At 43.2% G+C, this 14,101-nt stretch overlaps 1 protein-coding gene across 11 annotated transcripts in view; it reads left to right on the top strand.

The window, feature by feature from the left end:
- LOC117424621 (protein MTSS 2-like) overlaps positions 1-9,733 on the top strand; it is a 48,251-nt gene extending 38,518 nt beyond the window's left edge. The window contains exons 6-15 of one of the 11 annotated variants that reach the window (XM_058992748.1): positions 327-401; positions 2,856-3,013; positions 3,404-3,511; positions 3,788-3,885; positions 5,050-5,182; positions 5,800-5,874; positions 6,689-6,838; positions 7,689-7,865; positions 8,397-8,562; positions 8,763-9,733. In XM_058992748.1, the coding sequence (XP_058848731.1) occupies positions 327-401; positions 2,856-3,013; positions 3,404-3,511; positions 3,788-3,885; positions 5,050-5,182; positions 5,800-5,874; positions 6,689-6,838; positions 7,689-7,865; positions 8,397-8,562; positions 8,763-9,559 (1,937 nt within the window). In that variant the 3' untranslated portion in view covers positions 9,560-9,733. Of the gene's footprint in view, positions 1-326; positions 402-2,855; positions 3,014-3,403; positions 3,512-3,787; positions 3,886-4,962; positions 5,183-5,799; positions 5,920-6,688; positions 6,839-7,688; positions 7,866-8,396; positions 8,563-8,762 lie in introns of all 11 variants that reach the window. The other 10 variants (XM_034041164.3, XM_058992746.1, XM_034928428.2 and 7 more) reach the window with 10 other exon arrangements.
- Positions 9,734-14,101: the final 4,368 nt, after the last annotated feature.

Below are 14,101 nucleotides of genomic sequence, written 5' to 3'. Positions count from 1 at the left end.
TAATTTATTAGACACTGTATGTGGGTTGTTTTTTGTTGCAATAAATGGAAGTTTGTATTTTTCCGTTTTGAGGGTGTCAATGATACGCATTTTTTATGTGTGAATAGATGCTTGTGTAAATGTACAGGATCATTTTATTGAGAAATAATCAAATGATCAAAATAAGACCAGACCAGACATCTTTTTTTAACACACTGTTTTTGCTACATCCTTTATAACACGTAAAAAGCAAGGATTTTGCAAACAAACTCTGAGAGCTTAATGTTGATGTGAAAAAAATGTGTATCTCCTCCTCCTCCTCCTCCTCCTCCTCCTCTCCTCTTCAGAGTATAAACGTGCCCGTCATGAAATCAAGAAGAAATCCTCGGACACACTGAAGCTGCAGAAGAAGGCCAGGAAAGGTAGGCCAGGGGAATTCCATTGGGAAAAATGCATTATGATGCTGTGGACAGCGTTCCAAAATGACTGGAAATTAGAAAATGCCTCGAATTTGTAAAATATTCATGTATAATAGCCGGCGTGCTTGGAGTAACAACTGGTTGATTGTTACTGCAGGTACAGTGGTATCCCTTTATGGTTGAGCAGTTTTTTTTTTTTATAATGGAGAGCTGGATAAATATTAAAGGTACTTCCTATTTGACATAAAACTTTGGAATAACTGGATGCAGTTTGTAATGTATCAGAGGTTAGCAAAATGCCGGCGTTGTCAGCGAAAATGAGAGCCCCTGTCAGTATTAATATTCCCCAAGGGGTTTGTTGTGAACTCTGGCACTCGCACACAAGAAAAACAGACCGAGAGGGAGTAAAAGAATCAATAAGACGTTTGTGCAACATCTCCACCTGCAGGTCTGACTTTGCACATCATCATCATCACCAGCAGAGAAAGATTACAGCAGGGCAAAGGGTTTTATCAAGCAATGAGGCCCTGTCCAATCAGGAATGGTTATTTTATTCCATTCCGCTGCTGCCTAATTACATATTCATGTGCCTATATTTGTGTAGCACACTCCTTTTAGGGTTGCATTCACAAATACAGAGCCATTTCATACTTATTTTATGTCCCTTTTCTAATGTACCGATCAGTCCTTGAAGATATTTAATTGCTGAAACCGAGATCTTCAGAATAGACAAACGTCTATTTTTACACTGCAATTATGGTACTCAGGAGTCTGACAACCATTGCCTTGGGCTAGCATAGAATGTGTGTATGTTCCAGCCTTGCTGTAAAGATAAGATAGGAATGCAATTTTAGGTCATAATTTATCAAAGAATGAAGTGAAAATTAGTGAAAAAAATAAATTATCTATCTATCTATCTATCTATCTATCTATCTATCTATCTATTTATCTATCTATCTATCTATCTATCTATCTATCTATCTATCTATCTATCTATCTATACAGTATATGTATATATACACTATATGTATATCATATTCCATAACCTTGGGAACTTTCCATTGAATAAAAAAATGAAATTCACTAAACAACTGTGGAAGAATGTAGTAAGCAGTCACTAAGGCATAAGTGAACGTTACTGTAGGGCTATAAAGCTATATTTATGAGCAATTATTCGGCCTGTTTTATGGCAGTAATCTGATGTCCAATGTCCTGATTTATAGGGAGTTGGTAAATTAGGAAATTGCACAAGCTGTCACCTGTTGTCTAAGTACAAGCCCAAAACAAAGACAAGGAAGGGGTTTTACAAAAACACTGCTGTAAACCGGCTGCTCCTGTCCTGCACGCAAGCTTGTCTCTCTGAAGTTACCCCTGCCTTGCTGTGCTGGCTGCAGACTGCACGAACGCACTGGATTTGTGCTGCACTGAGCCATGCTAATCCTGCAATGGCTTGTTTACTAACCCTGACATTGAGATCCTGTTTCTCTCTCTCTCTCTCTCTCCCTCTCTCTCTCTCTCTCTCTCTCTCCCTCCCACCGTCCCTCTCCCTCTCTCTCTCCCTCCCACCGTCCCTCTCCTTCTCTCTCTCCCTCCCACCACCCCTCTCCCCCTCTCTCTCTCTCCCTCTCTCTCTCTCTCCACCGCACATTCCACTTGTAGAACTCCTAGGTGAGTACAGAGTAACGGAGACCTTGCTTTTCTTTGCTTAAACGTATATTGATCACAGAGGTTCTAAGTCTAGTTGTGGTCTATGTGCACTCAGCATTTATTTTAAATGATTTTGCTTACTAAATACCTGAGATAATCATCCCCTCTTCTTAAAAAGGGTTTTAATGTGTGTCTGCCAGACAGGTATCACGCTGAATTGCACTAGTATTGGCAGTCACCATTGCTGAAAAGTATTTTTTATGTACATATGGGATGATTTTATATATGTAAGATAATTACTTTACAAAAATCTTATTCTGCCTGCATTTGACCACTTTAGTTCAAGGCCAGCCTCTGTTGTGTTTGGCTCCATGTAGATTTGCACGCTGTAGAACCCTGCGCGATTCAGCCTGGCTCTAGAGTTTGTGTTTCTGTGTCACACGTTCACTGGTGCTAGGAAGCCCTTTTTTTCTTTTCTCCTTTCTGTTCTTTGCTCGATCATTCTCACCAGTTTCTTTCTGTCTCCTGTTTCCTGCATGGTCGCAGACACCATCGTGCCGCATCCGAGGGTTTGCTCTGTTTTTAGTGTTTCACAGCTGGGTTTAGTGAATTCCACACCTGCACTTTTAATATCATTTTAGTTTTGTATTTGTGGTGATCAACTCTGGTACTTATTTTTGGTGCAATTCTAACTCTTTTGCACCTCTTCTTTCTTATCATATCCCTCTTTCCTTCATCCCTATTGCTCTCTTATCTCCCTCTTTTTATCCCCTCCCCTGTTCTGTCCTTCCTCCCCTCTTCTCCCCTCAGGTAAGGGTGACCTGCAGCCCCAGCTGGACAGTGCCCTGCAGGATGTCAATGACATGTACCTGCTGCTGGAGGAGACAGAGAAGCAGGCGGTCAGAAGGGTTCTGGTGGAGGAGCGCGGGAGATTCTGCACCTTCATCGGCTTCCTGCAGCCTGTCGTGGTGAGAGAACTGGGGCCTGGGAGAGACAGGGAGGAGAGAGGGGATAGGAGAGACTGAAAGGGTAGCATTGCAGGGAGACTGAAAGGGGAGAGGGTCTGAGAGAGATTGGGAGGAAAGAGGAGGGGATGGGAGAGACTGAGAGGGAAGAAGGGAGAGACAGGGGAGAGGAGATGGGAGATTGGAAGGGGAGCATTGCAGGGAGAGTGGAAGGGGAGAGGAGTGATATTGGTGGGGGCTGAGAGGTGAGAGGTGAGAGGGGCAGGGAGAGCTACTAAAATGGGAGGGGGAGGGAAGAGGGAAGTGGAGTGGGAGAGGCTGGAGGGGAAGAGGAGCTGTCAGGTGACGCTCCTGGATTCACTGCGTGAAGGGTAAAGTGTTTCCTTTCCTCAGAATGGAGAGATCGCCATGCTGGGAGAGATCACTCATCTCCAGGCCATAATTGATGACCTCACTGTCCTGACCGCCGACCCTCACAAACTGCCCCCGGCCAGCGAGCAGGTACATGAAGAATTGTGCAACTCAACACCACTGCCCTCCACACTGCAGCCCAGCACTCTAACCACTGAGCTACTCAAACCCATTGTCTTTTACACTGCAGCCCAGCACTAACCACTGAGCTACTCAACACCACTGCCTTCCACATTGCAGCCCAGCACTCTACCCACTGAGCTTCTCAAACCCACTGCCTTCCACACTGCAGCCCAGCACTCCAACCACTGAGCTTCTCAACCCCACTGCTCATGGCTCATGGTGTTTGTGTGCTGTGTGTTTCAGGTGATCATGGACCTGAAGGGCTCGGACTACAGCTGGTCCTATCAGACCCCTCCCTCCTCACCCAGCAGCTCTGGCTCCAGGAAATCCAGCATGTGCAGGTAAGGAGGGAGAGACAGAGAGGGAGAGCGTGTGATTGACAGAGAGAGAGAGAGATCGTAGGGAGGTGAAACCCAAACCTGTAAACAAGGCACAGGAGAAAGAGGAAGCAAGCAATTGTTTTAAAGGAGTTGGGGTGGGGGTAGGAGATGGGAAATCCATTGAGGGAGGTGTGCGATGCCACTGAGAGCAGGTGTGAGGAGAGTGTATTGAGCGTGGTGAAGGAGAGAGTACAAAACCAAAGAGATATCACTGTTATGCAGGTAAATCACTTGGCCAGCCTGTCTGATTGTCCTTCATGTCTGTCTGTCTGTCTGTCTTTATGTCTATGCTCAAGACCCATATGCAAAACAACTGCTGTTCAATTCTCTGAGTTTGTGTGACTTTACTGTCAATACTGTAGTTACTATGTAGTTACTATGTAACTATAAATGCTTGAACTAAAGGGTAACACTGGCAAGTAGTGATTAATATGGATAGGACTGTTCATATTGCACCCCTGACAAACTGATGATTACTTAAACTAAATTCAGTAGGAAGCCAAAAGTGTATTTTTTGATGCTATGGATTGGCGTTTAAATACCACCCTCTATTGTAATGTGTTGCCATTTTCCCACTGCACAGTGCTGGTTGTTGTTGCTATGGGGATGGCTGTACGACAGGTCACAGGTTAAAGGTGACAAGTTCTTGAGCTATGTGTCTGCTCTTCTCCTGTCTGCCAGTCTCTCGTTCTTACCGTCTCAATTTGTCTTTTCCGTGCTTTCTTCCCAACATTTTTCTCCCTATCATCTTTGTCACCCCCCTCTCTTATTTTCTTCAACTCTTCATTATCCCCTTCATTTTCCCATTTTGTTGCCTCGCCTATCTTTTCCGTCATTGTCTTCCTTTCCCCTACTCCCTTGTTCTCTCCCCTTTTCCCCTCCTCTCTTCACCCACTCTCCTCGCTACCCCCTCCTCTGTCTCTTCGCTCGTCTCGCTTGTTTCTCTGTCTCTTCTCTCCTCCCCCTCCCGTCTCCCTTGTTTCTCTGTATCTCTCTGTCTCTCCTCTCTCTCCTCCCCCCCTCTCCCCTGCTCCCCAGCAGTGTAAACAGCACCCACAGTAGTGCGTCTCGCTCCTCCAGCGGCTCTCAGACTCACTCACCCAGTTCGTCCTATCGATACCGCAGCCTGGCCCATCCCCCGCCCGGCGGGACCCAGCGGCTCAGCAGCGTCTCCTCTCATGACTCGGGCTTCATCTCGCAGGACGCCGCCCTCTACTCTAAGCCACCCTCGCCCATGCCCTCTGACATCACCAGCCAGGTAACACAGCCAATCAGAACTCCCAGCACATAGATACAGGCCTGTAGTTTGACGCAAACACGAAAGAGGAATTAATCCGTATTAAAACTAGCTATAAACTACTCAGAACAGTGAGCTGTTTCTTTATTTCTAGTTTTTTTACTGTTCCTTGTATTTTGCACTCACTCCAAAATAATGTAGGCTTCAAAATTTTGACTAATGAAGGCATTTTTTAAAGCGTGGCTATTTTAGATCTAGATTACACACTTTGCAAAAACACTTGTTTTATGCATCAAGCCCTTAAGTTTTGACCCTTAGTCAACAATTTATTTTTAGTGTCACTGTTTATGCAAATGTGTTTCTGTGTGATGATGACAGTCCCACTACTATTGAAGTGAACCAGAATATAGATGCTCTGAGTAGCACTGTAACTTCAACACTCTTCCAACATTTGAAAAAAGCATTTGATCAGCTTTCAAATTATAAAACACCCAACCGAATTAGCCTGATATGCAAATATACTTCAGTTCATTTTCTTATGTGTTCTCTTACATACTGTAAAATATTGTCCAGTTAGTTGACGCCTGGATGAAGTGAAGTGTTTCCTGGGACTGTGACCCTCCTCTTTCTCTCTGCAGAAGTCGTCGAGCTCTGCCTCCTCTGAAGCCTCGGAGACTTGTCAGTCAGTGAGCGAGTGCAGCTCTCCCACCTCGGTTAGTTCAACCTCTACCGCCGGGGTCTGGTCAGGGGGAGAAAAGGTGAATTCACTCCCACACACTCTCTCTCTCACACACGCACACACAGCGACTCACCATCTCACCCTTTGACACACAGTCACTGTGTCTCGCTCTCTCACTTGCTATGTCTCACTCCTTCACACACTCACTTGCTGTGTCACACTCTTTCACAAACACGCTCTGTCCCACTCGCACTCTTTCACCTTGGTAAGTTCTGTTGGGGGGGGTCTGTTTTGAGTAAAAGGAAGGATGGTGGTGAGCCAAACGGAAGTAAATGGAGGTGACGCCCTTTCGGGATACTGCTCTGCAGTTCCCAGTCAGTGTATCCTTTTCTCATACCATCACTCACTCACTAATAGTCTCTGCTGGGAAAGTGGTGTACAATTAGTAGGGTTCATTTTAAGTGGTGTTGATTATGCTGTTAGATCATTAATTACGATGACAATACATTTGTAATTACAAGCAGGTAACATCACAAAACAAAATGTGACAAATATACAAAACTTAATTTGATATATTTTATGTTTTGTTTTAATTTAACTGTCTGACCACAGGCACATTTTCTGAGTGGAATAAAATTATTTTACCCTTTTAAGAAACTACTGTAATATAAAGTTACACAATTAGCCACCTAACCACACATACTTATTAGACTGCCTGCTGGTGTGTGAATACAGTGTAAGTAATGTCACTTTGTATAGAGGGGTTTCCACACCAAGGCCTCGGGTCCTTGTCTCTGGGCTGCCCTGAGCTGTGCCCGCTCTGATTGTTTTGTCTTTCCGTTTCGCAGTTCGGCTCGTCCTTCGCTACCTTCCGCCCTGCTCTCTCTCTCACTGGCTCCATCCGGCCTCTCTCTGTCATTCTTCCTGCGCCCCCACCCCATAACTGCCCCCCTGGAACCAACACTTACACTCCCTCATCAATGGTTCCTTGCTGGAAGGTTTGTTTTCATTTGCACTTTAATTTACTTTTTTTTTTGTTTCGCTGTATCTCTTGAACTAACGCTTGTTTGGTTTAGTTTTGCTGATTGTTTTTGCTTTCCTTCTTTTCATTTATTCATTCACTTCATCGCTTGTTTAAAACCAGCTGCTTCCTATGGGATGCCAGGGGTGACCAGAACTCTGTGCGTAAGAGTTTGGCTAAACTGAACAGATCTTGTTACTACGGCAAATCTCTTTATATCTGCAAACCATTTTTTTTAGAGATTTTCAAAAAAAAAAAACATTCGACTGCATACACTGTAGTAATGAAGGACTTACTGGAAAACGATTGTACTATTTTTGGGAGGAAATTAGCAGTCACTTAGGTTATTGTATCGCGATACATAAGCAAACAAATAAATAGCACACAATAACTTATTGGTAGTTTTCCAGGACATCTAGTGTTATACAAAACAGATGTTTGGGAATATTCTGGTGAACTGCTGTACAACAACAGTATAAAGCATTCTCTGATAGACCAAAGGAAACACTAGCGGGGCACATGCGATGTTGTATGAAAAGCAATTGGATCGAATTTCATGTGTAAAAATAACAGCTGGCATCAGTGTCAAATTGGATCCTGCTTCTATCCATGAACAACCCCAAAACACTGTGATCTGATCTTGCGTGATTCAATTGAGGTTACGCTTCGTCACCATGATGGAAGACAGGACAGAACGGGCAGGTTCATGGGACACTGTAACCCAAACGCTGAGGTGCCAAACTCAGAGGCCTTGTGGATAACTAGCCCCTGTGCTCTGATAGGCTGCTCCCTTCTCTGTCTCTAAGTAACCCCCTCCCCCTCATCAGGATTGGTCCAAGCCGGGCCCCTATGACCAGCCAATGGTCAGCACATTACAGCGGAGGAAGGAGCCAGCCGAGCGACACAGAGAATCTGAGCTGGCCCCGCCCCCCCAGGTGTACCCTGGGATACATCCAGAGGATGCTCAGAGGCTCAGGATGACCCCAGCCACCATCGCTGCCAAGGTAACAGCACTTTCACTCACACCAGTATGCTATTAGCAGCCTGATGGTCTAAAATAAGTCCCACACACTTACTGTGAACAAGTTGCTTCCCATTGATGTATAAATGTAAAAACACAAACATGAAAAAAACTGCACAGAAAATGAGGACCAGGATCTAAAATAACACAGTAGTGTTTAAGCTGTATATAGTAATGTGGAGCACTCACCCAATTGTTACTTGGTATGGGCATTCCTTAGCACAAGTTTAGTTAAGGGTTAATTGTGATTAAGTTATGGCCGCTGAGTGGTTGGTCTCCTGATGGCTCCACTGTATCTAGTGAACAACTTTAGTTGACAGCTGCTTAAGTTTTACTTTTGATGAAACTATGCATGGGAATTACACATGGATGGTACAGATGGATGACCTATTTCAGAATATATGTATTATTTATTTATGGAGCTTAACACAAAAGAAAGCAGAGAGACACAGTATGCTAATAACCTCTCAATACCATTTGCTTGTGACCCCCCCACCTCCCCTCTATACTCCAGCACGGTGAGGAGGTGTCCCCAGCTGCCAGTGATCTGGCCATGGTCTTGACTCGCGGGCTCAGCATGGAGCACCAGAAGAGCAGCCGCGACTCCCTGCAGTACTCCAGCGGCTACAGCACCCAGACCACCACCCCCTCCTGCTCCGAGGACACCATCCCCTCGCAAGGTAACAGACAGCACCCCCTCCGGCACAACCACTTCCTAGTAAAGCTTAAGGGGCTGATCTAGGGATTATTGTAATAGCTGTGCGGTAAATAATACAGTTTACAAATCTGTCTAGATAAAAAAAATGAAAAATTGATAACAGCCCTCAAAACTTGAAATAAATTTTAAAAAGTTGTGACTCCTCTCTCTCCCCCTCCTCAGTTTCGGATTACGACTGCTACTCGGTGAACGGGGACGTGGAGGGGGAGGCGCAGAGCGAGTTCGACAGGTCCTCCACCATCCCCCGCAACAGCAACATTGCGCAGAACTACCGCCGTATGATCCAGACCAAGAGGCCAGCTAGCACTGCAGGTCTGCCCAGCGGAGCCGCCGGCCAGGGTGGGCATCCGGGAGGGGGAGGGGGTGGATTGACCCCGGGGGTGGCCACTATCCGCCGCACCCCCTCCACCAAACCCTCTGTGAGGCGCACCCTGTCCAATGCCGGTCCCATACCCATCCGCCCTCCCATAGTGCCGGTTAAGACCCCCACGGTGCCCGATTCCCCAGGCTACACAGGCCCTCCAGTGAGGGTTGGCAGCGAGGAATGTGTCTTCTACTCCGACGACATATTGCCCAATGCTATGGATTTCGTCAAGGCCTCTCCCAAGCGCCTCAGCCTCCCCAACACAGCCTGGGGCTCCGGTGCAGGGCTGGAGATGAGCGTCTACGCCCAGCCTCCCCCTCCCATAGTCCTGACCTCCGAAGAGGACCAGCTGCTAGCCGCTAACCGCCACAGCCTGGTGGAGAAGATTGGAGAACTGGTGGCCAGCGCCCATGCCCTGGGGGAGGGCCAGTTCCCTTTCCCCTCCCTCCCCGGAGACGACCTCATGGCACCGCCCCTGGGCCCCGACGTGGTAGAGGAGCCGGCCTCCGGCGGAGACATGCTGGTGGCGATTCGGAGGGGCGTGCGGCTGCGCAAGACGCTCACCAATGACAGGTCAGCGCCCAGGATTTTGTGATGACTGTGGCCTGCACACACAATTCACACTTCACAGACTCCTTAGAGAAATTAAAATAAGTAAAATAAAAAAAATGAATACATAAAATAAAAAAAAATAAATAAAAAAAAATGAAGAAATAATAAAATGAAGAAATAAATAAAAGACCTGGGCCGCTACCTTAGCGTGTACGGACGCATGTTTTACCATTTCTAATTTACACCACCACCAGAAGTTTTGACTGTATCGAGGCACTGAGATACTGTGGGGGAGCCTGGTTTCTACTTACAGCCCTCAACCACCCCACCAACCCAAGCCCAGACTGCCTGGGAGGGGTGCAGGCAGAGGGACTGATCACTGAGATCATTGCCTGCCATTTCTCAACGCTCCTCTCCACCCTTATGGACTTCACACTGTAGGCTTGTTTCTATGGTAACACTCTACCTGTCTCTCTGTCTTTGTGTCTGTCTGTGTAGCTGGCTGGCTCAAGGGTGCGGAATACAGTCTGTGCTGTGGGTTTTTTTTTTTTCTTAAAAAGATTTTAAAAAACCCATCATGCAACATTCATCCATCCATAACAATCAGCAAATTATAGTAACAATAACAGAAACATTTCTGTGCAAAATTCCATTTTTTCATGATATTTATTTAAACACACCAAGTGTTTGTTTACTAAAAATTGGATACAATAATGACTGTAGTATGAGTAAGGGAACAGCACTTCATTTGTAACAGGCTGTAGTTCATATATCTACCACCAGGTTTCAGTGTAGCGTAAGCAATAAAGTCACCCACACAGGAATAACAATAGAGAGGGGGATTAATTCCATGGTACACCAAAATGTGTCACTATCCTTTAAGAATGAGATGTGTGTCACCTTGTGGGGCCTTCCCTCGCTAGATAGTGTGATAGGTAAATTAATGCATACATTAAGATATGTAGGCAGTGATTTGCAAGAGTGAAACGGGACATTGTGTTGGGAAGTTTAAGGTGAGAGTGTGAGAGAGAGCAGGATGTGAAGGAAAGAGTCACGATGAGGAGATGCAGGAAGTCAGGCAGAGAGGGAGTTGTCTGAATGGTGGGCAGGCTGGTGTGCTGCTGTGTGATCAAGGCGTGGTTTTAAACATAGCCTGGGAATCTGTATAACAGAATAACAGTTACTGTTCAGTATATCTTCTGTATATAACTTATATTACAATCCATGGCTCTGCATCCTAAAATTATGATAAATCAAGCAAAATGATGGTCCATATTGGCTTTTATTATTTGGGGTACCAGTAGTTCTTACAGTGAGGGGGTTCAGGGATAAAGAAGACCAAAATATGTTTTCTTTAAGGTGTGGTCTACCCTCATGGTGTGTGTGTGGGTATGTGTATGTGTGTGTATATATATATATATATATATATATATATATATATATATATATATATATATATATATATATATATGTGTGTGTGTGTGTGTATATATATATATATATATATATATATATATATATATATATATATATATACACAGCTGGCTCTTTGAGCTAATATATATATATATATATATATATATATATATATATATATATATGTGATTTGTGAAATTGAAGTTATTAAACCGTATAGAGTAATATAGTAAGCCCAAACTTTAATAGAAGCACTTTTATGAGCTTTTATTTATTTTAATTTTTTTTAAACAAATTGTTAATGGTTTTATTACAAACGTTACATATTTTGAACTGTCTGAAACTAGCAATAAAGTGTGTGTTACTTGTGTATAGGGAAGATGGCCCGGTGAAGCAGTGTAGTGCTTTGGACTGGGATTAGGGGATATCAGGTTTACTGGAAGCACAGTGACCTCAGCAATGAGTGAGTGCTCAGCTCTGTGGCTAGAGTGTGGGGGGAGGAAGGTAAAGGAGGACAGGGGCACTAGCTGGAATGCTTCCTACTGTAACAGTGGGAGTTGGCCATGTGTCAGTCATGCCGTGTCCTCCTGTTCTGAAGCATTCAAAGAACAATATACATATACAGCCGATTCATGTTTTTAACTCTGATTAGTATAACACGTAGGCTGATTGAAAAATAAAGAATACACTGTACCATAATGGAAATATCTTAACTCATAATCGGATAATAACCTGGAGGAGACCATGTCAGAAGAGGGCACATTAAACATATATCTAACAGCTGGAATAGTAAGTATTATCCACGGGTAAAAGGATTGCTCAGTAAAAAAAAATATATATATATATATTGGTAGATAAGACCTTTGTTCCTAAAATGTTCATTCCGGGCTGGTGCATGGTAGGTGTGGCAGCACAGCTCACCTTTAGTAATAGACTGTGTGTGCGTGTGTGTTTGTGTGTGTGTGGAGATAGGAGCTTCATTGACCACATCACATTTCAGAGTCTCCCACCCTCGCCAGCTGCCAGCAGTCTCTCATCTGTAGTTATAACGTAAAGCACAGGTCATAACCTTGTATATAAATGAAGACAGTGAACATCAATTGTATAAGTTGCACTGCAAGTGTTTGACACTAATATTGTCTATAAGTACTGAACAAAAAAAAGCAAAAGTCAAGTCTTAAGGGGAGCACAGAGAAATGTGTTTTTAGCTGAAGTGAGTTAAGTAATAATAACAGCAACAACAACAACAACAACAACAATAATAATAATAATAATAATAATAATAATAATAATAATAATAAAACTGTATATTTTTCATGGTTGAATTTGTGTTAAAGACGTATTGCAGGTGAAACTACAATTTAAGTTGATGTGTCCCAGGTCTGGGAACTTTGATACACAGGAGATTACAGGTGGATGATGAAAGAGTCCATTCAAGACTTAAAGATTTAACTAGGGGCACCTGTGCAAATAAACAGAAGCCTTCCAGTGCACATCCATAGGAAATTCTTGGTCACTTATCATCCAGCAGTACTGCAGCCAGGGATGAGTACAAGGTTGTGCAGGGACATCTTTCCAATTAATATTGGGAGGCCATGTAGAAATATGGAAGGTATCCCTAGTAAAAGTAGCTGGGCATCCATGTAACGAACAGCAGTGCATAATGCATTATCCAGTACTTTGTTTTGCAGATTTTGATATGGATGTCCTGTGTGCATTATGAGTGGTAACTGCTTGTTTAGTCCAGATTTTACTGAGAGTTTAAGAAGGTTTGTGCTGCTCAGTGATTTGAAGTTTGTTTAGTCTGATTCATATTTCATGTCCTGTTACATTTTGCGTTCTCAAGGTTGTGCCTGGAGGTGGTGTTATAGTTATAGTCTCAAGCCACGATTGTTTGTATTCATACAGTACTCAGGTAAACGCGGGACTTTTTGTCTATAAATAAGGTTCTAATTCTATAGATTGAAAGTCAGACACTGTTCGTAGTTTTAGAAGTGAAAACAAAAAACAAAAAAACATGGAACTTGCTTAGGGATACTAGGGGTAAAAAAATAAATACAATGCTGTATATATTTCCTGGAATGAACGTTTCAAAATATTATTAAACCGTCTTTCCAGATTCAAATTTCCAGAATGTCAAAAGCAAGGGTCAAAAGAATGTACAATGTTGCTTTATGATGTCTTAAAAGATTCGGTGTGATTTGTGAATTTACTTCTATGCTACATAAGTTACTGGCATACATTTGACACATTAAAAAAAAAAAAAAAAAGAAAAAAGAAAATGCATAGAAATGAAGCTCCTGTTTCAGCCTCTTGTATTGGACACAAGTTCTGTTCCTCTCACTTAAGCCTTTGCCTCTTCTGAGTTTCCGGGACTAAGTCAGAGAATTCTTTTGCGTTATACAAAATAAAATGCTTTCACTGCCTTGCAGCCTGCAGTTACATTTATCTGCCTTGTCATATTGTAAATAGCGCAGATTCTAATTACCATTGCTAGTGCATTGCCGTGTCCACACATATATAACAAGCACATGTGACCACACCCTGTTGTTAAAAGGCAGGAGGCCCCTCCTCTTCCTACATCACTGTAATGTATGGCTCCAGCTTGTTAAACACAGTTTTTGTATAAATGTAGGTTTCATGAAGTTCAGTTTAACAAAAAGCTTCTTGACAGTGGTTTATCCAGACATGTAAATACATGAAAGCAAATAAATCAATAAATACATTGAAACCCAGAAATCCTGTGTTGCTGTCTAGGGGGGCACTAAACCTTAGGGACAACACTAACAATTTCAAACAAAAGTAAAATGACCTTTAAATGATGGAAATTGCTATACAAACACACAAGCTGTGTTAACACTTTACAATGGTGGGAATCCTGTTGTAATTTGGAATGTAATGCGTACAGCCTTATTCTAACCTGTGTTCATATATACAGTACTGTTCTTTCATTTAACTAGAATTAAAAAAAATAATAATAATAATCCAGTCAAAGCAAGAAACATTATCTTCTTCTATTGTTGTGGTTGTTGTGATTTTTCTTATTTAAAACTTTTTTTTAAGGTTGCTTCAGTGTACAATTACTAGATACGTTACTAATGAGGTTTCCGTAGGTAGTCGTTGGGTACTAGTTTATTAGTTTCTGGTATGTTTGGTTGATCCCTGTGGT

This window comes from Acipenser ruthenus, chromosome 19 (genome assembly GCF_902713425.1).
Source record: "Acipenser ruthenus chromosome 19, fAciRut3.2 maternal haplotype, whole genome shotgun sequence".
NCBI lineage: Eukaryota > Metazoa > Chordata > Actinopteri > Acipenseriformes > Acipenseridae > Acipenser > Acipenser ruthenus.
The sequence above is the reverse complement of the archived record's forward strand: the minus strand, read 5'-3'. Positions and strand labels throughout refer to the sequence as shown.